Here is a 23,730-nt window from a genome sequence, read left to right as displayed (position 1 = left end):
ACTGGTAGCCCCACCAATGCCTTTTTAATCTCTGTAAACTTTTGGGCTATTGACATTTTATATAGACCTTAATTGTTACTGTCAAGCATCCTAGCAGCAGCACTGCTAGACAGATACTGTACAGTACAAGTTAGAAGAGAGAAAAGATATAGGCTATATAGCCTATATATAAAAATGCAAACCGTAATATAGGCTACTGGCTTTATTCCATAAAAATATTATTAGTACACACTATTGGTCCAGATTTGTTGATAGCTTGAACTGGAAAGTTATTTGGAATCTTCCATATAAATATCTTCTTACCAATAAAGTGAGGGAGGTTTCGTTTAAAATCCTCCATAGGTATTATCCTACAAGTCATTATCTTAAGTTCAAGAAAGACATCTGTGTGAACTGTTGTGTGAAATGTACCCAGGGACAATGCTGCACTTATTTTGGAATTGTACCCATGGACACTAACAAGTTTTGGAAGGATGTATCTCTGCATATTGTTGATAATGTTGACTCTGACTTTAGTCTTTACTGGCAAAATGTACTGTTTGGCTTCAATAGTAATAAGAAGAAAAATGAGGAATTCATAATTAATTTGATAATTATTCTAGCAAAATGTCATATACATAAATCCAAATTTAGTCATTCCAAACCCTCATTCAATGTATGAGATTGAAGCCAGGCAGTACATTAAAACAATGTATGACTCAAAAAGCTGCAAGAACTGTCTTTTTGTGTTCACTCTTTAATGTTTTCTGTAAATCCCCCTGGCTCTGATGATGTTATATAGATGTATTGATAACTTCTTTGTTTGTGTATGTTGTTTATGTTTGTTCGTATTGTATTGTATTGTATTTTATGAGATTATAAATAAAGATATGTTTAAAAAATTAAATAAAAAAGAAGCCTGGTATTCATTCAAACTGGCCGTGTGAGCGTGTGATCTGTAGGGTGTGATCCATAGTGATCCGGTTTAGAAAAAAAGGGGGGGGGGGGAATCGTGTTCCGGTGGTGTGTTCCGGTTGGCGTCACAATGTTTTTGTTCCCCACATAATGCAAATCAATTAGTTTAGTCTCGCTAGTTGCGCTACGCGTTAAAATAACATATGTAAATACCAAACCATTATTATACCAAAAATAAACGAAACGATTATACCAATGTAAACAATTTTAAACTAGGGGAATCATTTTGGAGGTGCACGGCGCCGGAGGTTCTGGTTATGGGTTCCGGCCACCTGATGACGTAAAGTTATTTCCGCTCCGACCGGATCAGAAACCCTAAAATGGTATCGATCCCAGCAGGCACGTTATTATGAGTTAACAAGTCACAGACAAGACCGGCGAGCATCTGCGCCAATGAGAGGCTTCACATTTCCAAACAAGCGCTTCAATTGGCTGACAACGTTCGAAGGCGGGTTCTTCTAACACAAAATTTCTCCCAGCTAGAGGAAGCGGTTGCTACAACTAGTTGGAGCGGAGGAGTTGCCGAGTCCGACGGACAAGCGTGACGTTCGGTCAGTGTGTGTTTGCGCGAAATTCACGGCCAACAAACACCCGACAACACCATGTCACGTTTCCTCGCGTGAAGCCTTCAGCCGACATATTCCACGCTGTCGGTTTTTTTGGGAAGCGCAGACGGGACATTGTCACCGATAAAGCCGGGGACGAGTTGTTGCAGCTAGCCTCTATAAGCTAAGGAAGTGTTAGCTGAGCTAGCCGCGGTGTTAGCAGCAGCTGCTGCGTTTTGGAGCCATTCATTCCCCCAGGGTGTGTGTGTGTGTTTACTGTCAAAACTACTCGGCACACACAAACCTCACTTATTCATTATCATTCATAAACGCCGTCAGAAATGAAGACCACTCTGCGGCGGCTGCTCTCCTGAGGGTCCGACCACCAAACCCCCCCTGTTTTGTTGTGTTGACAAAGAAAGAAAGGACCTCTTTTTTTTTCTTTTACCCCACTCGTGGTCCTGGTGGTCACGGTGGGACAAGAGGACTTTCTTGGATCGACATTAACGGTTGTCCGCTTGTCCGGGACATGTAATTAACAATTAAGGACAAGCAGATTAAAATCTCAGTTGTCTGTCAGACAAGTTGGACATTTCCCCCCATTTTTGTTCCTTGTGTTTGTTTAATTTGTTTTTTTTTTGCGGGGGGGGGGATGGCTCCTCATAAGCACAATGGGAACCACGGCGGTTCGGGGGGGCCGGTGGTGGGCTGTGGTATGGCCGGTTCTGGAGGTTCTGGAGGAGGGAGAGGAGCGGTGGTCCAGTACCACTCCTCCGCTGCGATGGCAGCCGGCAGAAAGCAGCAGCAGCAGCAGCCCAGCATGGAAGTGATCCAAGCCGACCACGAGCTGTTCCTGCAGGCCTTCGAGAGTAAGTATTATTGAACTTTTTCATTAAGGGCCCCCAAAATGATATAGATTTGGCCGCGGACCCCCATCTCAAAATAATTTGTAATAAGGAGTATGGACCCCCCAGAAGCAAAGATTTGAGGATGAATATATTCAAATATTTGCACAAACGTTCAAGATTTTTCAAACAATAGCAGATCTACAAGTTCATAGTGCTGCACTCGGTGCAGCGCTATGAGCTTGTATATCTGATATTTTTGAATATCCAAAGTATAAAATATGGGTAAAGTGGTTGATTACACATATGCTTCCCTGGTTTGAATGGGTTAATACCATAAATAAATGTAGCCATGTTTCAGCTTGTTAATAAACAGTAGTACATTTTCAGTTCTTGGCTACTTCACTGTCTGAAAGAAAGTAGTCCAATGCTGCCTGTGTTCTTCAGACTAGTTCATTGTTAACCAGAATGGCAGGTGAACCTTGTTGCATTTAGGATGTCTGGAGCATTGGCTGACCGATTTGTATAGCGGGAACAGTTTTGCAATCAATATTTAGTCATTGTTCAACCTCAAACATGCTTCCTTTCATCCCAAAACAAGTTGATTTGATCAATTAATTGGATGTCAAAAAGCACATCGCTGCAACAAGGATTTGAAATGGTACTGATGCACCTTTAATATAAAGTCAAGTGTCACTTGATGTAACTCCATTATCTTGTTTACAGAACCAACTCAAATATACAGATTCCTTCGCACCAGGAACTTGATAGCAGTGAGTAATATTTTTCCTTCAACTCATGGTAACTCTTGCACCTGCCATTGAGTTGTAATAGAGTTGTAACATGTTCTTGTGTCTATTGCCTTTCAGCCTATATTTTTGCACAGGACACTCACCTACATGTCCCACAGAAACTCAAGAACGAATGCCAATAGGTAAGAGCCCATTGAAGCTAATGGTTTTATACTGCTTGTTTGTGATGGTTTGGAGGATGGTGCTATTCAGATACAGTTCAATGTCTAATTTAGCAATGCCATTCCTTTTTATACCTGGGCTAAGCTGTCTGTTGGATCAAGGGGAACATTACATATTTATTCTATCTGTCTTGACCTGCTTTAATGTCTCAAGATTGTAATCATAATCCAGGTTGATATTCAGGCGTTATGGCTTTTATTGCTTAAACATGTCAAAAACAATGTCCAAGAATTAACTTTCCACGTGTGTGTTTGTAGGGATGGGCATTATTTGGTAAATGTTTAACCTTTGGACCGTGGGCGGTTAACCATCCATGCCATGGCATCATATGAATAAATAAAGTTGCAGTCCTATGTGTGGGCAGTTCAAATAGAGCCTAAAAGATGTATTGTTGTAACATACATTAGGTCTATATCTTATTCTGTAAGGTTGTTTTCTTCTTTATTGGGTATTGTAAAATGGTGTATGAGGAACAATTATAGATTATATTTAAGTGATTTCATATTTAATTTATTTTTATATGACTTCATTTCGGTTCATTTCGGTTATTAAACGTTATCCTAAACGGTTAGTGACACACATTCAGGTTATACGGTTAACCGTTTAACTGTCCCATCCCTAAGTGTTTTATTCTGTTTGTTTGACATTTTGCAACCAGGTTAGTACTCAAATTGAATGAATGAGCTCTATTGGATATCAGCAGTAGAACAAGCATAAAGCTCATAAGAACACAAGCTAAATGTTATCTCAGGGAAAACAGCTAACTGACACAGGGCCAGGCTTGTTCATTGAGTAAAAGTGAGATTGGTGACATGGCGGTTAGACTGCTTTGCATACAGAGGCTGCGCAGTACTTCGGTGAACACTCTGATACACGTGCTGTTTCTTATTGCTCAGCATGTGCAGCAATGTTGTTTGTAACCTAGTCTGGTAGTGTCATGTGGTGTTTCAGTTTGTGAAAGGATAATTAAAATTGATGTTCTAATGAAGTGTGTGTGGGCTGTGGGGTTCAGCGTGTTTAGTGTGTGTGTTGCAGGTTACTTATGTTTGCACACTGCTTGAGTCAGAATCTTTACTTTGCTAAAAGGTTGGTTCATTCGTAGTGATAATTTTGGGAATGTTATGTCAAGTTTTTGTATTCAGCTGTGAACATTTAGAAACCGCTAGGAGTAAGGACATCTAAGTCAACATGACTTAGTATATATGGTTTAAGTGGTTAAACACCCCCTGATGCTGGTAAAAAGGCAACGGATCATTATAGAAATGAGAAAAGTGCTTTCATGTTAGGGCCAGTGAATTTGGAATCGTACCGGCCCAGAAAGCCAACGCAAATTGCAAACTTGCATGTTTAAATGTTTAGATGTTGTCAGGATTTCTATTTTAACCACATGAGCCCTAGCATCCCCATTCAGAGGGCGGACATTCAGAAAATTGCTGATCTACAACACATTGTATCCGCAACACATTACAGCATGACGCCTTCATCACATTGTGAGCTTGTAGATTGGCTATTTTTGCAGAAGAGATTATGCACAGAGGGAAGATAGGGAGGGAGCCAGGCAAGAACAGACCTCGGGGACTATGGTCAATTAAGTATACAGGGTTTAACTGGTTATGTGGCTCTGTCCATTCTTAAATGAGGCATGGACTCAACATCCCTGTGTTAAACATTCAGATGTTATCCCTGAACTGAAGTAACTATACAGTATATTCAAAAGTGGTAGTCACATAGAAATGCTTGGCCTCAAAGCTGCATGATGCATGCCTGCCTTCACCAATAACAAATATAGTTACAATAACCACCCAATGCGTTACTAATAAACCAGCTTTCCCTCTCTACTGTGGCACCTTCCCCAGGGTCCTTGCCTGGCTATTGTCTATCAAAAAACATGACACCTAACTAACAGATAGCAGCAGCCAAAAGCAAGATAAACGTAGCTACTTGCAGCAGCCAAAAAGCAAGATAAACGTAGCTACTTCCCTGCTGAATATTTAAATTTTGTTATCATGTCAAATGAAGATGTGGGTAATTTAAAGGAGTAGTTCACCCCAAAAATGACTTATTTTCTATCAATTACACACCCCGTGAAGCCTTGAATTAGTGGAGATGTTTTTGTCGCATTAAATACTTTTATGACCGGGTCATCGGTCAGTAGGAGACTCTTTGATTCTTCGCCGGTCATCACATTATTGGCTTAGGAATGTGACAAAAACAAAAAAATCTCATGAATTCAAGGCTTCATTGGGTGTGTAATTGATAGAAGTTAGAAAATAAGTAATTTTTCCTTTTTAAAGCTACAGTATGTGTCTGTCAATTACATTGGTTGTTATTTTTCACATCGATAGATAGTAAATGACCAGTCAGTAAGCTATCTTGCACTGGAAAATCCACTATAATGCAGTGGCGGGAAGCACAGGAGAGTGAGCTGCGAGGGAGGTACCACGGTGTGTGTTCAACAAATCTAGCAGGAGCTCGAGGAGGGCAGCCTGAGGTTTCAGGGGGAGCTGGCGAGCTTAGAGGCAAGACAGACTTTGACTACAATGCTTTAGAACAGTTGTTCTCAACCTGTGGGTCTGGACCCTCAGGGGTGTCCCCACATGCTTTTGGGGGGGTCCCCAGATGACAGTGAAGTGACAATTCAAGGACTTTTAATACCTCAAAAGAAAGAAAAGAAAAATACCTTTAATGCATTAAAAGTATACTATAAAAACTGGTCAAACATTGGCTAAATTGTTAAATAATATAAGAAAGAGGCAAAAATTGTGAAAATAGCAAATCTACAAGCTCACAACACCTCGGCTATTTTTACAATATTTATCTGTGGAACCGACTCAGTCAAACTAAATGTAATGCCTCGACTCCTACAATTCCAAGCGCTTGTCAGGGTGGGGGGGCCCCAGTTCAAATATGATTATTTTGGGGGGTCCCCAGTTCAAATATGATTATTTTGGGGGGTCCCCAGTTCAAATATGATTATTTTGGTCGCGGCCTGAAAAGGTTGAGAACCACTGCTTTAGAAAGGGCGGGTGAAATGGAGAGCAAACATTATTGGTCAGTAGTGTAGTGTTTATATCTAATGAACTTCAGGCCGACTTATCAAGTATATCGAAGAATCATATTTAAGTAATATCACTGTTTTCCATTCATAGCTGCTCTGTTTCTGTGTCAAACACGGAAGAGGAAGTAATCAATCCTCATATCCATGGGGGCCTCCGTTCAAGTTCTTTTTCTCTACAGCACAAAGACCTTGCTCAGTGCAGTTTAACGATAGTCTACAGATTCAAGTATACTACACAAATATATTAACCTTTTGCTGTTTTCAAATATGATGCTTTGTATGGTCCTGTTAAATGTTAACCTTTTCAGCACTACTTTTATCAGTCCTCGTGACGGAATTATTAAGTCTAGGCTATTTGAAATCCGACGATTTTGAATCTCGATGCAGTTTAATTTAGTGCAATACCATGATGCATGGAACGCTGGATGTCTGTAGAGACATGGCACAAACATCAAGAGCTGCGATTAGTCACAGAGCACTTGAATACCTGAGGAACATTAACATAGCTGGTACTAAATGAAGTTAAACACTCAATAACAGTGAATTATACATTGATGTTGTTGCATTACGATGTTAGCCTGGTTCCAGACGAATCTGCCTTTGCAAAATTGCATGCACTTTAGCCCTCGGCAGTGTGTCGTGTGATATTGTCTGGCCACGCGAGGCTATTACGATGTGAAAGGACACACCAAGATGTATCATTAAATAAGGTTAATAGTACAGACTTATGTTTCTCACTTTCGCACAAGAGATGGTGACTGTATCTGCTATGTGTTTTCTTCTTGTTATATTCTGCCTCATTTTTATTTTCTATGTGCACCATATGCATATTTGACATATTTCTTGTTATCTCAGTTTGTTTCCTTTGTTGTGGTGTGAGTGACAATGTACTTGAAGTTATTAATACAAGGCCTAGGAGCAGTGCATATGAACAATATTTGGGCCCCTATAAGACTTTATTCCATAATAATAATTATAACCCTGGTGTCCCTAGTTTGGCCATGTCATAATTTCTAAACATTACAAAAAGAGCAGAAATAGCGGATCTAGAAGCTCACAACACTTGTAAATAGACTATTTTCCCTATTTTGAAATAGGACAGAAATAGTTACATTTGCTCTATGTATTATGTCTATATCCAGTATCCATGGCCCTATTACTGGCCTGGGCCAGGCTAGTTGAACATCTTATTCTGTTAGATAATAGATGAAGAAGCGCTGCGTGGGTCCATCCATGATTAAACTGCAAAACTGCAAACAGGTGCTCTTTGGAAAGGGTTTAGTTTCAGGACAAGAGTTCTACGTTAATTTCCTTTGTAGGCATCACAGTGGGAAAAAATAAGGCGGTGAACTTAAAGAAGGTTTTTTTCCCTTTTCTACATCTCATCCAGTTGAGTGAGACCTTATGCAACAAGACTGTTGAACATGACAGGAGTAATAGTAAATATGTAGTGGCGCGAGGGACATTTTCTTGCTTGTGAATTATCAGTGCAGGGAGATGACTGTGCACTTCCATTGATGAAAGTAGGGTGTGTCCCCCACTGTCAGTTTCACAACACCACATTTTTTCAAAGAACCCGTAGAAACACCAAAAAACATGTTTGCAGGTGATGGATTTTAGGTCAACAGGTTGAGGATGTTCACCCTGATTAAGACAGTTTGTGACTACCATTGTGACATTTCATACATATCGCTACTAAGGTCTCTGTGAAATAAATCCTAGCGTCTCTATTCTGGGGCACACATTCAGTGAAAAAAGCATATCTACAAGCTCTGCTATGGAAAAGAGATTTGATGTACAGAGAAAATTGCTACCAGACCTAGTATAGAGTCCTGGCCTGCGGGACCCCGGTCAGGTAAGTATAGGGTTTAAGTGGTTAATGACAAGAGTGGGAAATCGGGTGCAGTGCAACAAGATACAGTTGGGATGAAATGGCTGCTTATGTGTTCTGTCCTTAAGTCCCTAACCCAGCTGTGTTTCTGTGGCTTCAGGAAGACCTCCAGGGTAGATGACCTGCTGTTCAAAGTGGAGAAGATGAGGGGTGAGCAAGAAACGCAAAGGTAAGCATTCCACCTGAACAAAAACACCTTCCATATGCAGGACATCTCAAAAGGCACTTAGCAAATGACAGTATGGTCTACATTCTACACACTGCTGACTGTTTGCTCTGTTGGGCTAAGACTTGGCTTATCTGAACTGAGGCTGCTGTCATAACATACAAATATTACATGTATTTTTTTTTTTTACTGTTGAGCAGCAACCTTGTATCTCCATATTTGTATTTTACATTTTTTTTAAATAAATGAATGCCCTATTTTATACTTTGTCGTACGACAGTGTCACATGAATGTAGTGAAAATAGCTGATCTACAAGCTCGCATGTCATGTTGTGAACTTGTTGATCTGCCATATTTGCTTTTTTGGAACATTTTGAAAGGTTTTGTAAAATGTTGCCTATAATGACATGCCGAACATAGGGACTCCAGGTTGTTTGTGAATTCCATAAATATTTAACCAATGAAAAATATTAACAAGAGTTTGTGACTAAATAACTACATTGGATCACAGCTTCTTTTTTCCCCATTTCCTGAAAAGTAACTGTTTGGAAATACAATGTTTCCACCGGACAGCGACTATATAAGGAGGTAAAAATAATGTTCCAAAAGTGTTGTTATTGTCTCCACAGTTTGGCCTCTCATCTGCAGCTCACCTTCACTGGCTTTTTCCACAAAGTTGGTAAGTTCTTCTGGGCTCAGAGCCGTGTTTCTTTGCTTTGCTCAGGGATGACTCGGTTTTGCTGTATTTTCACTGACGATCATAGAGAAAGTGTGACTCCTTGGCTTTTCTTGCTTGTGTGTTACTGTTTCAGACAAACCATCCCAAGACTGTGAGAACGAACAGAACTCTGTATCTCTTGAAGTGCTGCTCGTCAAAGTCTGCCACAAGAAGAGAAAGGTGTGTGCGTGCAATCCGTGCATGCATGTGTCTGTAAAACGAATAGCTAGAAGTACGAACTGAATAATTAAGGCTCACAGGTAATGTCAGCAGGTAAAATGTTAAGTGATTAGTACTGGTTACAAACTGTTGTTAGAACACAAAATGTATTTTTGAACACCTGTTGGACAGGTGGGTAGGAAAAAGGAGCCAATTTAGAGAACAGGAGAGTCCCGCACACTGTCTGACTTACGGAAACGTTTACACAAAGATTTCTGTAAGTGAAGACGGTGTGGGGCATCTCTCTGTTCTCTATGTCGGAAGGACACTAAAATGTATCACAGCTAAAAAACAAAAGAAACGCATAATGCTGCCACTCCAAATCAAAGCAACTTCCAAGTCAAAAGTACATGAACGTTATAATTATGTAACCACATGAAACCTGGGGTCCCGATTCTGTGTATGTCATGATAGGCGAGCATTCAGCAAAAATAGGCGAACATTCGGCGAAAGTATGCTATTTGCAGAGACCCTTCCCTCTGCCTATGTTTGCTTATTTTACTTTGTTCAGGACGTTTCTCTACGTCAAACTTTTGGGCAGTAGGTGTGAGCTATTGGTGTCGTTGAGCGGGGGAGGAGGGGGCAACTTTGAACGTTTGCAAGCTGCAAAGTCCTACTTCCACAGTATACCTTTTAAAATAGGAATTTACAAACATGACGTTTAACCTTTTGCCACCTATTTCTAATAAGTTAATTTTAGTTCAAGTGGACCAATGCATTGTGAGCTTGTATATTGGCTATAAGGTTAAACCCTTAATTTTCAACCCCTCCCCTCACCTAACCGCAGGATGTGAGCTGCCCGGTGAAGCAGGTTCCCACGGGGAAGAAGCAGGTGCCACTGAACCCAGTGAGCAGCGCCGGTGCGGGCAGCCCGGCCAAGCCGGGCTCCTTCCCCACCCTGCTGGTGTCCAGCAGCGAGTTTGAGCCCAGCAACTCTCACACGGTCAAGTCCTACTCGCTGCTCTTCAGAGTGTCCAGACCCAGTGCCCAAGGAGGGCACGCCCGCCCACAGCTGAACGGCCATGCCAACGGAGACACGCACCACAACGGAGGTAGAGCTGACCCCGATATGACCGAACAGTGGATTTTTATGGGTTTTCAAAGTTTTAACCAACCTGTATGGTAGATTATGTTAATCCATTAAGACCAGGAACGCATCTGTGTCATTTTAAGATTTCTTTGGCTATTCAAAAATAGCAGATCTACAAGCTCATAGCGCGCCACCGAGTGCCGCACTATAAGCTTGTAGATCTGCTATTTTTTTTTAAATCGTGAAAATTAGAAAATATTTGTTAAAGCAAACACTTGTAACTTTGGGGGGTCCCTGGAACAATATATTTGGAGATGGGGGTCCGCGGCCAAATACATATCATCTTGGGGGCCCTTGACATGAAAAGGTTTGAGAACCACTGATATTATAGCAACTTAAGATTTTTTTTAAAAAGATTTGAATTACAAATGTTCGCTTGAAAAAACATGTTTAGCAGATCTACAAGCTCATAGCACGGCACTCGGTGCTGCACTATGAGCTTGTCGGCTGCTATTTTTGAATAGCCACAGCTTTCCCGGTCTTAATGGATTAATACAATATAAGTAGTACATGTGCAGTGGTTGGAGGTCCTTACTCTTCCACTGAGACACTTAGACCCTGGTGTTGGTAGGACACCTACTGGTGGACAATTAGATCTGCCTGAAATGTCATAAGCCCAGTATCTCCCCAGGCCAAGCGGGCATTCCCTCTTAATGAGCGGTACATGATGAACGGGTTCGAATCCAGGGTGCTAAGATTCAAGATGCAGTTACCTGTCGGTAGAGGACATAAAACTTATGCATTGCAGCTTTAATCATAGAAATGTGCCTCCATGTGTTAATGTCTACTGAAATCAAACTTCTAAAAAGTGAAAGAGAGGACATGATTCGTTATATTGGTGAATTATTTCTCTTTACACTGTTCACAAAGTGATCTATGATATCAAATCAAAGAAAAGGTGTGCATCGGCCTTCATTTAAGAGTTTGTACTCTGTACACTGTTGAAAGTTACAATTGAAATGCATATGAATTAAAATATGTGTATCATATCGGAGTATCTGACATTGCCCAGAGATAATGGATCCAGTCGCTATGAGCACAGATAACCTAAGCCGGGTCAATGCCAACGTGAGAACGTGCCAACTGTGTGTTTGATTTGTCTTTCCTCTTTGTGTTTATCTCATCTCTGTGTCTCAGACGTTACAGAGGAAGCAGCAAACAGGAAAAGGAGGAGCTCTGTGCTCAGCGAGGAGGGAGAAACCATGTTTGTGGCCCAGATGACTGTCTTTGATAAGAACAGGTAACAACAACGCACTTGGATTCACATTGTCTACCACTTCCTTGCAAACTATTGCCTAGTTCATGCTGCGTGTTGTCGCGCGTCGAAAAAAAGCAGATCTACAATGCAGATGTGACACGCTGAGAGCTTATCTGCTATTTTTTGGTATGCGACACCGTTGTGCGGCGAAGTATGAATGAGGCTTATTAGGACTGACAAAGAGGATTGATATTTTGTTATTTGAACTAAAGGGTGTGTGTGTATGTGTGTGTAGACGTCTGCAGCTATTAGATGGGGAGTATGAGGTTTCCATGCAGGAGATGGAGGAGTGTCCTGTCAGCAAAAAGAGAGCTACCTGGGAGACTATTCTCGATGGAAAGGTGTGTTTCATTATTTAACGTGGCAAATGCTTAATTTCGTTTTTCTGTTTCTTAACCCATTAAGACCGGGAAAGCCTATACGCTGTTATACCTTTTAAAACCGGGAAAGTGTCATTTTAGATATTGCTATGTATATAGCAACTGGAATTTTGTTAATTTGTTTGAATAAAAAATAGAAGATTTTCTGAAATTCTGAATTTTCTTAGGTTAGGATTTAGAAGGCATTTTTGAAATCGGCCTCGGGTCTAAATTGGTTAAAGCAATTGGTTTCTATGTAAAGAAAAATCACCACCGGCGCCATCACAACCTTATACTTCTTTGCACAGGGTCCTTGCAGAAATGAATGTTTCAATGATTGTCAAGTCCTGTGTCATCTGTCGCGTGTGTGTTGTGTGTCCCTGGTTATAAATTGTCTTCACATTCTCGTGTGCATGGAGAAGTTACTAAAAACACTGCACCTCTTGTGTGCAGCGTCTGCCGCCTTTTGAGAACTTCTCCCAGGGCCCCACGCTCCAATTCAACCTGCGCTGGACAGGCGACAGCTCTGACCGTTCCACAGCACCCGTGGCCAAGCCCCTGGCCACCCGCAACTCTGACACCAGCTCTGCTGCTGCCAACCAAGAAACCAGAGCCAGCTCGCTCAGAGCCACACACACACTAGGTCAGTCATCCTCAACCCTTTTCATTTCAGGGACACCCCCAGTTTGATATGCATTATTAGGCTACAGACTCCATAACTCTTGAGTGTACAAATGGAACCAAATGGACTTTTACACTCTCAGAGTTAAAGACCTATAATGGTCGAGTTGGTTAATAGCTATTATTCATCTAGCCAGGGAACCCCTGGAAACCCTTCAAGAACCCCTTGGGGTCCCCAAACCCCACTTTAACAACCAGTGAACCAGGTCAGCAACAGGTGCAGCCAGTGTCACCTCAGGCTAATGTCCTTCCGCTGAGTCTTTAACCCAGCATTTATAAGCGGGGTAAAGTTCCTGGCCACCACCATGGAGACTTGGGTTTGAGTCCTCCATGGTGTATCCAGCTCGGCCAGGCAACCTGTTCAGCAAGGAGTAGAACTGGGAAGGATAGTGTGTTCCTTCCTTTGCGTGTTTCTTCACCTGTGTTGAGTTTAGTCGAGGTGAAACTCCTCACGTGAAAAGAAGCAGCTGGTGACTCCAGCAGACAGTGACAGGAACTATACACTGGGGGGAATTGGCATAATGAATGAATTAAATAAGTAACCTTTCCTCAGCTGATACAGAATTGTGACCGGGGCTTTTTAAAAGATGCGCTGTACAATGTAAAGTTGTTATAGATCATTTAAATATACATATTTAAATCAATGTTTACGGTAATTACCAATGATGTAGACATAACGGGTTAGATTCTTCATTGATGTTAACTGTAACTGCTTAGCTAATCTTTTTAATCAGCTGGGTTGGTAGCATTTAACATACATTTAACATACTTAATGGAGTGCTTCCAGCTACATTTAAGCCTAATTTATAATCCATTGCACAACTCTCACTTGGTGGACAAGAATGCATCCACACAACTAACAAGCTCGTAGATGTGTTCTTGTCTGCAAGCGACACCGTTGTACTGTATAAAGTAGATTTTCTTTTGCAAAAAGCCACAAAATACATTCCTATTTGGACAGTGCAATTTGACACAACAATATAATTTACAACTGTGTGTGCTTGTGTGTGTAGCCATGAAAGAGTCCATAGGCACTGACATACAGAGCAGAAGAGAACACATCCCCGCTGCACCTCGACAGAAACTACGCATTTTCTACCAGGTGAATGTGCTCATGGAACCTCTCCTCCACCATTAATCACCAGTTATCTTTGATTTCATCTAAACGTCAGCAGTGTTTTTATGCTCCCATTGTCTGGTATTATTGTTTTGACCTGCCACTGTAGGCGAGGGAGCTCATTAGTTTAGTGACATCAGCATTTTGTTCTCTGTACAAACATGGTTCTTCCTAGAAGCACGTCAGAATGTTGCTGACCTTCTGTGTGCTGGTACAGCCTATGTTTACTTTTGGGCCTCTGCTATTATACGTTTGTTCCTTTAACCTCAGTCTCACTTAAGCCTAATATAAGGCCATCATTTGAAAATATAAAAATACCGTAGGGCTGACTGTATCGTGAAATGTAATCTAGATAGCATGTTATTTAGTCAGACCCTAGGTTCATTGTTTACCTGGTATCCTATAGTTTAATGTACAGATTCATATTTTTGATAGTATATTGTTTAGACTGATGCTAGGTTATTGGTTTACCTGTACTGTAGTTTACTGAGGCACTGCACTGTCTCTCTGCATTTGAGGCATGCGTTTACCTTGCTTACTGTGAGTTGCTCTGGATAAAGAGTGTCTGCTAAATGCCTAAATTGTAGCTGTAGTAATTGCATCTCCTGTCATAATGTACCTTTTTGACCACAACAAACGCATCGCATTATACAACATTTGTATTTAATTGCAATGCGGTAGTGCAGGCAAATGTAAGTCACTAACAAAAAACTATTCAGCATTTTTCCCAGCATTTTTTCACATGCATGCACTGCTTTGCTATTATGTTTGTACAGTCCAATACATAATCTTTTGTGTGGCAGTGTAACCAAGTCTGAAAAGGTCTCTACAAAAAATAACATAAATATGTTGTGTGTGTGTGTGCAGTTCCAGTACAACAACAACACACGGCAGCAGACGGAGGCCAGGGACGACCTGCACTGTCCCTGGTGCACGCTGAACTGCAGGAAGCTCTACAGTCTGCTCAAACACCTCAAACTGTCCCACTCCCGCTTCATCTTCAACTACGTGGTGAGAACAACCTTTCATCTTCATCAATACATCCATGGCTGCAACTAACCGCCATTGTCCATTTAAAGCATTGGTTCTCAAAGTGGGACCCGGGCCCTCCCCGCCTCCCAGGGGTCCTTGAGGAGGTTCCAGGGGTTCCGCAAAACAAAATTAGTTAATATACTGTGGCATCAAAATCGGTTTAACCACTTTATACAAATGTTATACTCCAAACTGTTCAAAAACAGCAGATCAGATCTGCTGTTTTCAGAAAAGAGAGATTTGATGTAGATGGGAACAAAGGAGGGAAATAAAATAAAATAGATTTATGGGCCAAAATCTATACAAGGGTAAATCTGTCCCTGGGAAGGGAGAAGAAATATAGTTATAGGAAAAAATAAACAATATTCATAAAATAGTAATTTTCACTTTCAATTAAAGTCTCCACTGAATGATTAATGATTGAGCCGAGAAGCACTTTACTTCATCATCATTCGGTCCAAAAATCACAGGAATTCAGAGGAAATTTGAACTCCTTAAATACATTATTAGTAGCTTGATTAACCCCATTCCTTATCAAGCTCCAGAAGCTATAATGTATTATGTAACCAAGTTATTGATTCATAGTATGTGGGCAACGAAACACAGACCCCTGGAGGTCCACAGTCAACACTATAAAGGTTTCAAAGTGGTTTGGCCTAATTTGTGATGCAACGTGTTGTTAGCTTGTGGATCCACCTTCATGATGGGTTGTAAATTAGAAGTTTGTTAACTGTGCTTACTGCCTCCCTTGAAAGAGTGTATCCTCTGAATGTGTGACATTATCTCATCCCTGTCTCCTTCCATCTCTTCCCTGGGCAGCCGCACCCGAAAGGAGCCAAGATCGAGGTGTCTATAAACGAGTGTTACGATGGCTCCTACGTGGGCAACCCGCAAGACATCCACAACCAGCCGGGCTTCGCCTTCAGCAGAAACGGCCCCGTCAAGAGGACCTCGGTCACACATGTACTAGTCTGCAGGTAAACAAGTCATTTTGATCATTCTGTATCAATTGTATACTTAACTGAAAATAGTTAATAGCACTCTTAATGCTTTGTGAGCTTTTAGATCAGCTATTTTTTGTGCAATCGGGTATAATTTAGTGATTAACTGCCATCGGTGTATCAGCGAAAAAAACATTGGCCACTGAACTTTAAAATAAATTTAAAACGTGAACATTTGTGCAAATCTTTGAATATATATATTTTTTTTAAATCGAACATTTGTAACTGAAATCTTTGGGGGTCCTTGACATGAAAAAGTTTGAAAACCACTGATATATAGCAACATGCGTTTAAAAAAAAAATACTGTTAGGATTTAGAAGACATTTTGTAGAATCCCCAGAAGCAAAGATTTGAGTTACAAATGTTCGCTTTAAAAATATATATATTCAAAGATTTGCACACATTTTCACGATAAAAAAAAAAATAGCAGATCTACAAGCTTGTGCGTAGCACAGCACTCGCCTGCCGCACTATGAGCTTGTATATCTGCTATTTTTGAATAGCCAAAGAAATCTAAATGACACACAGATGTTTTCCCCGGCCGGTCTTAATGGGTTAATACGTAAAGTAATTTCATATTTTGCCTTTTACACCATCCATCCATCCATCCAGGCCCAAGAGGACCAAGCCCAGCCTGTCAGAGTTCCTGGAGTGGGAGGACCCGGACGCGGAGCAGCAGAGGACGCTTATCGCCGGCCACAACCGCCTGTACTTCCACAGTGACTGCTGTATGCCGCTCAGGCCCCAGGAGATGGACGAGGACAGCGAGGACGAGGGAGACCCCGACTGGCTCAGGGAGAAAACTGTCACAGTGAGTCAATGCGCCTGTAGATCTGACTTAGAACCAGTGGTTCTCCAACATTTACCATTTCAAGGACCCCCCCCCAAATGAATACTATATGTATTTGGTCCCGGACTCCCATCTGAAGCTATTTTGTGCCAGGGAGTCCCCCATAGAAGACTTATGTTGTTAAAATGTTCCAGAATTTTTCAAATTTGTTCTGAGAAAAATAGCATATCATAGCTCACAACGTGTCCCGATGGGATGCGTTGTGAGCTTGTAGATTTGCTATTTTCAAATAGCGGATGTATATTAGGTTACAGTGGTTTACACTGATTTTTTTACGCTATGTTATCTAATTTCGTTGTGGACCCCCTGGAACACCGTCATGGACCCCTGGGGGTCCCCGGACCCCACTTTGAGAACCACTGTACTTGAGTACACAGCTGTAGATCTGACGAGAACACACAGAGGCCGGTAGTAGTAGTTTGAACCGTTTGTAATCGCTGACCTGCTCCGTTTTGTGGCTGTAGCAAATCGATGAGTTCATGGATGTCAATGAGGGCGAGAAGGAGATCATGAAGCTGTGGAACCTCCACGTCATGAAGCACGGGTGTGTATGCTGCTCCGCATGGTTCCATTTGCCGGGGGGGGGGGGGGGGGGCGGGGCATGGGGCCTCTGCTTTTGATGTCCCCACTTTGGTTATTTAGGGCTGGTGGCTTAATCCCTGTTTCTGGTCAGACTGAACTAAATACATGCGTTTCCTTTTGGGAAATGTAGGCTGTCTGATATGTTTTATATGTGTTTGTTAATATATCTCAATTTAACATTTTAATTAAAATGTATGTTTAACCACAGTTTCTCAAATGGCAGATATACAAGCTAACATCACACCACGATGCTACCAGTACCTTTCTTTAGCCCGTAGCACTTGACCTAGCCTTGACGACCATGCAGTCTTATTCAAAGATTAAAATGTAATTTACTCTCTGCACTGTAAGTCGTTATGGATAAAGAGCGTCTGCTAAATCTAAGCGTCTGCTAAAATTATGAATAGTTTCTCCCATGCGCTCCTTTGTCCAGCTCCATCGCGGACAACCAGATGAACGACGCATGCATGCTGTTCGCCGAGCGCTGTGGCCTCCACATCGCGCAGCACGACCTCTGCCGCAACTTCCTGCTGCACATGGTCAGCATGCACGACTTCAACCTGGTCAACACGGCCACCATCGACCGGGCCATGGCGCTCATACGCCAGCTCCGGAGCCAGCTGCAGCCGCAGGCCAAGCAGACGGACCGAGGCGAAGAGGAGGACGAGGAAGACGACGACGGATGGGAAACGGCCGTCGAGTCCTTGCCGGAGCCCGATCTGAGCGAACACACCCCTCTGTCTATCGACGAGGGCAGAGACGGCTGCACAGAGGAGGCTGCGTTGAAAGAGGAAAAGACACTCTGAGGCCTGATTTATACGTAGTTGCGTGCCAGCGTTGTGTGCCAAAAACTGTCACGCTAGCAATTTTCGGAGCACGACTACGTATAATATAGGCTAAAGGTGGTCTCGCTGGCTCGTCTTCAGAATGTCTGCTGTGCTTTATTGATGGGTGGCGTGGAAACGGGCATCGCCGTTGCGGCGGTCAGACAAACTAAGAAGACGCGTTTCCCCTGTAAGTGTGGGGAAAATGGAGTGCACCTGCCAGAGTCAACTTTTCGTATTTATATGATAATGCCAGATGTAATATGTCGGTGACCACAGGGAGCAGTATTTCTTTAGTTTTTCTTATTTTCATCTCCTTTAGGCCGGACGGCCGGGAAGGGAGATTATATTTTGCATTGTGCTGTGGACACACAGCTTGGATCAATTATGTGTGACGTTACTTACTTCATAATGTCAGTTAAAAGGGTCATAACGACATTGTGTTTGATAATCAAGATTGGTCGTCTGTTCAACAGGACTGTGCATGAACTTTGCGGGAAGTATACTCGAGCACTAAGGTGCCGGTTGTGTTTTTTTCCCGTTTTGACATCGCTGTCTTCTACAGAGGCTAGCGTTATAGGTGTATATGATTTCATAAGGGGAAGATAAGTGTTTTCTTTCCGCCAATTCCACACTGGGTGCTCCGACTGTGTTTGTCATTCCAAAGTGCCCTGGCCAAAGGCACTATGGGAAAAATCTTGTCCTGTCCAACACACATCATCCTTGTACTACACTCTTCTCATAATATCTCGTCCACCAAAGGTTTTCTGTTAACTGTGTGTTTGGCAGTTTTTGACAGTTATTCTGGTGCTAGATTCCTTCCCCAGCAAAACACTCAAAACCAACGGTGGGATTGGATGAGCGTCTGACCTCGGATGTACCTCGTTTACATTGTGCAAAGCATTTGTTTCTCAACGTCGGTTCTGGGGACCACCACCGGACCCTTACAGGACTGTAACTCTGAGAGTGTATAAATGGAACCAAATTCTGATTTTTACTGTGAAATTGACAGAACTGGAAAGCAGAGGAAGTCAAACTGCATCCAAGGCTTGAATCTAGTGCAGGCTAAGAAACTTGTAGAGATCGCTTCGGCAGGAGATCGGGGCCAGTGTTTCCAAAGAGGAGGCAGAGAATCTGAAAGCAGCCCTGGAGGCAGCAGGTGGTACCGTTCTGCATATCGTCGCTGTCAGGTGAAAACCTCATATGTCCAAAACCGTTCCTTTTATTATTCTTTTTAGCGGTCCCAGCCGCTCTGCATTTGACCGTGTGTGTTCGTCCGTCCGTATGAGCACGGCATCAACAGCTTCAGCCGATTGCAACACAAAGATGCAACCAGTTACACTAATTCAACACAAATGGGAGACAGTGCAACACATGCGCCACTTAAAGACATGCACACACAAGCCAGCATTGCACACGTGCGCTGGCGGGGGCCCAACACAGTCGGCACACTCATCAAATACAGTAGCACCGTCTGAATACCAGCGCCCACACATCAAATAGAGTAGTACCGCCTGAATACCCGCGCCCACACATGAAATGTAGTAATGCCTGAATACCAGTGCCCACACATCAACTAGATTACCGCCTGAATACCAGTGCCCACATATCAAATGGATTAGTACCGCCTGAATGATATCCACCTGTTACACAGTTGATTCCTTATTTCTGTTTGTCTTTTTTTTTTTTAATATTGACATATACATATATATATATATATATATATATATATACACACACACAATGAATTGGAAAGGAACATGGGGTGATGAAGCTCAATGCCTTTTGACATTTCCAGTTGCTCTAGCAGATGTGAGGTGGTAAAGAACTCACAGACTGAACTTTGCAGGCTGCTAGCCTGCTGTCTGCTTGACATGTGTCCACTCATCAATTTGTCTCATACTGTGTTTAGCATGTGAGCTACAGAAATGCTAGCCCTGGGTTGCCAAGTAAGTCAAATGGATGCTATTTGGTTCCATTTGTACACTCACAGTGTTAAATGAACAGGATTTTTATAGTGTAGATTGGGTTCCCAGAGATTGTTTCCTTTTTTTTTTTTTTTATCAAATGGTGGTCCTTGGCCTAATGCGTATCTACCTGGTGGTCTGTGGAATTCAAAAGGTTGAGAATCACTGTTGTGAAGACCTCAGCATTGCGCTCCACTGCCAGCACTCAGACAGACACGCTGTGCTGTTTTGTTACCACAATTCCTGGATGATTAGCATGCAGCTCGGTTTCACTGCATCCAGTGTTCCTATACGACCAGTCAAAGGGAACCACAGCTGAACAAGTAACAAACTTCTTTTGTGATGTCATTTAAACACTTGCACCTAAAGCAGGTCTAGTCCAAACATTTAGAATATCAGTGGAAAAGTAACATTTTCCCCCGTAATGTAATGTACTTTGAATTACATTACGGGGGGAAAAATAATAACTTTTCCAAGATATTCTTATTTGTTTTGGAATGCATCTGTACTTAATTGACTGGGGTCCATATGTGGTCCGCTCCCCCCCCCCCCCCCCCCCCTCTCTACACCAAATCTACACCGCAAATGGATGATCTATTAGGTCACAATGTGTCGTCTTGTGAGCTTGTAGATTGGCTTTTTTCCCCGAATTTTCGCCCTCAGAATAGGAAGGCTAGGGTGGCTAGGGTTCATGTGGTTCATGTCTCCATCCATGGCTCCCTTCCTCCCAGCACACCACCAATGAATATATGTATAAGACATTGTGAAATGGATCAATATTGTTTAGAGAACTCACTGGTATAATATGGAGGTTTGTTTCATAGTCAAGAGGTGGGGATGGTCAAAATATATATCGTTTTTTGGTAGGTTGCAGACCAAAGGGGATGAATTTGCTGCAGATTTTGGTTTCTTGTCTAATGAAAAACGTATTAAATCCTCTTTTCTAGTCACCTTGATTCTGCTTAGTGTGTTGAAAAGCGCATACTGTCAATACTTTGAGGACACCTTTTGGAAAGTGTAATGTCTTGAAACAAAACAAAAAAACAGTTCATGTTGATTCTTCATAATGAATTGAGATGCACATGTTAACTGGTTTTGCCTTAATAAACTTACGCAGATAGATGACAGTATGGCTTTATGGGACAGCCACTGGGGGTGTGGTTCACTACTTTTATTTTTTCAGCAGTTTGAGAAACGGTTGAATCAGAATCCGTTATTGCATCGTATGTTGAAATAATACGATACTTGCAGTCATTCCATTGAGATTTCCCACAACCTCATGTCTATTCTTCAACGTGTGATTAAAGGCCAGTCCACTGAAACTCAACATATATATGCTGAGGAGACCAGCCTCTTAATGCCTCTAGTTTATGCTCCAAAGTATGACTTGTGCTTACTGAAAATAACTCATTTTCAAGCGAACAACGCAACATGCCATGGAATATAAATTCATCTTAAAAGCCTGAATTATACTTAGTTGCACGTGGGTGTCGAGCTCAGAGATCGGCTGCTTTCGGTGTGCGGCGCCCACGTGCAACTAAGTAGAAATCAGAGAATAAGTATTTGCATTACTGCTACTTCATCTAAGCAGGACCAGTGTGAATACAGCTTAGATTTTATAACACACGGTTAATCCGATTAGTCCTGCATGTAGTGCAGTGTACTTTGCTTTTTCTTCTTGTCCTTCCATAATAGTCTTTTGATGGACTTTTACTGCTCCAGTATACAGGGCGTCTTCACCATCTTTCACACTAGACCAGCAGCAGTTTGCACAGGATGGGAGAGAAGACAAGACTTGGATACAACAGCAAATGTCAAACCAGCTTGAAGTTGACCACTTTGTAATAATGAAAGAAGTCACAGAGAATGGTTTTCTATTTAAAAGAATAAAGAGTTTTTTTACTATTGTCCACCTTGTACGGCTTGATCTAAATCAGTGCTTGACAGCATTGCATGACCTCCAGTGGTGGGAAGTATATTGTATAGTACATATTATTTGAAAACTTTAAGTTAGTTTGAGTTGAGTTACTTTGATTATTATGATTATTACAAAACATACATTAACCACATCAGCCATATACATTTCATAAGATTTTTCCACATTTTGAAAACCTGTGAAATTAGACATTCTGCGTAATGAGTACTTAAGTATATTTTTATGCAAATACTTTTGAATACAGGACTTTGTAACAGAGTATTTCTAATAATAAAGAAATACATCACATGGATGCAACTGGGACGCATCATCAGTGTTGTAGCCTGGGGTCATAGGGTGTTTCGGGTCTCGCAACATACAACATACACCCTCGCCCAAGTGACCCAGCCAGGGTTGATCAAGCCCCGACTTACGTCCCAGTAGCACCCACGGTCAGTCCTATAGGGAAAGACAGGGCCACTCAGTCCGCTTCTCCGGAAGTACTCTGCCGGGACTCGGGGAGGCTCTGGCACGTGGAGGGACTAGGCACTGTGGGTTGTCTCCTGGCCGGGCTCCTCCTTCGTCTCACCAGGTCCAGGACCTGAGCGCTGCGCCAGATCAGATGCACCGCCCCGATCCAAACATTTCCTTCTGGCGTGATGGTTCCTTGGGCCGATACCACTAGATTGGGCCGTCTAATGGTATTAGCTCCGCTTGCGGTACGCTGGAATGGAATGGCCCTCCTAAAGGCCTCACCGCGGGTTTGTTGGGCTTCTTCCTCACGGAAGACACAGCATGGGGCGCTAACCCATACTGCTCCCGGGATGCCGTCTACATTCCGGCTGTCAACAGTCTCTCCTGTGGTCACCAAACTGTTCCTGGTTGTCACGTAGTCTATAAATTCCTATGAGCCACTATAAATAGAATAACTAATAAAGAAATACATCACATGGATGCAACTGGGACGCATCATCAGTGTTGTAGCCTGGGGTCATAGGGTGTTTCGGGTCTCGCAACATACAACATACACCCTCGCCCAAGTGACCCAGCCAGGGTTGATCAAGCCCCGACTTACGTCCCAGTAGCACCCACGGTCAGTCCTATAGGGAAAGACAGGGCCACTCAGTCCGCTTCTCCGGAAGTACTCTGCCGGGACTCGGGGAGGCTCTGGCACGTGGAGGGACTAGGCTCTGTGGGTTGTCTCCTGGCCGGGCTCCTCCTTCGTCTCACCAGGTCCAGGACCTGAGCGCTGCGCCAGATCAGATGCACCGCCCCGATCCAAACATTATTCTACATTGTGATTGATGCTTTTACTAAAAGTAAAAAAAAGTGTGTACTTCTTCCACCACTGACATCAAAAGAACAATCACAAAACTTGCGTATTATAGCACTTTATTGCAAATACAAGTCTCTCTATTCAGATATAGGGAGACTGACAAGACAAGCTGAGGTCATACAGATATTCCACGTCACAAGCCTTTAAAAAGCCAATCACAGTTGAATGAATATAATCGAGGCCTCCACTAGAATGTGATGTTGGCAGTGAACTGAACGTACCGTTTGTTGGCAGGGTCAGTCCTACCTCACTACCTCAAACATTGTTCACGACACTGACAATACATTTAAAAAAAAAAAGCTCTAATCAGCCAACTGCACACTATAGTCCTCAGTGTTCATGTAACT

At 42.4% G+C, this 23,730-nt stretch overlaps 1 protein-coding gene across 1 annotated transcript; it reads left to right on the top strand.

Annotated features, from left to right (window-relative positions):
* Positions 1-1,476: 1,476 nt before the first annotated feature.
* On the top strand, positions 1,477-20,187 carry LOC311055363 (polycomb protein suz12-B-like). Its single transcript, XM_084071528.1, has 16 exons — positions 1,477-2,368; positions 3,071-3,117; positions 3,214-3,278; positions 8,368-8,436; positions 9,063-9,112; positions 9,246-9,331; positions 10,158-10,422; positions 11,598-11,700; positions 11,954-12,059; positions 12,531-12,720; positions 13,772-13,860; positions 14,743-14,886; positions 15,727-15,884; positions 16,522-16,720; positions 17,224-17,303; positions 17,775-20,187. Exons 1-16 carry the CDS (start codon positions 2,152-2,154, stop codon positions 18,145-18,147), a joined length of 2,241 nt encoding a protein of 746 aa, XP_083927654.1. The 5' UTR covers positions 1,477-2,151; the 3' UTR covers positions 18,148-20,187.
* The last annotated feature ends 3,543 nt before the right edge of the window (positions 20,188-23,730 follow it).

Source organism: Gymnoscopelus microlampas (assembly GCF_963454915.1).
Source record: "Gymnoscopelus microlampas genome assembly, chromosome: 11".
NCBI lineage: Eukaryota > Metazoa > Chordata > Actinopteri > Myctophiformes > Myctophidae > Gymnoscopelus > Gymnoscopelus microlampas.
Note: the sequence above shows the minus strand (reverse complement) of the source record. Positions and strands in the feature narration are given on the sequence as shown.

Excerpts from the sequence above, each read along its gene's own strand:
- LOC311055363 (XM_084071528.1), top strand. The coding sequence starts at position 2,152 with ATGGCTCCTCATAAGCACAATGGGAACCACGGCGGTTCGGGGGGGCCG. Across the intron at positions 12,060-12,530 it reads AGACTATTCTCGATGGAAAG|CGTCTGCCGCCTTTTGAGAA; the intron begins GTGTGTTTCATT and ends TCTTGTGTGCAG. Across the intron at positions 13,861-14,742 it reads AACTACGCATTTTCTACCAG|TTCCAGTACAACAACAACAC; the intron begins GTGAATGTGCTC and ends GTGTGTGTGCAG.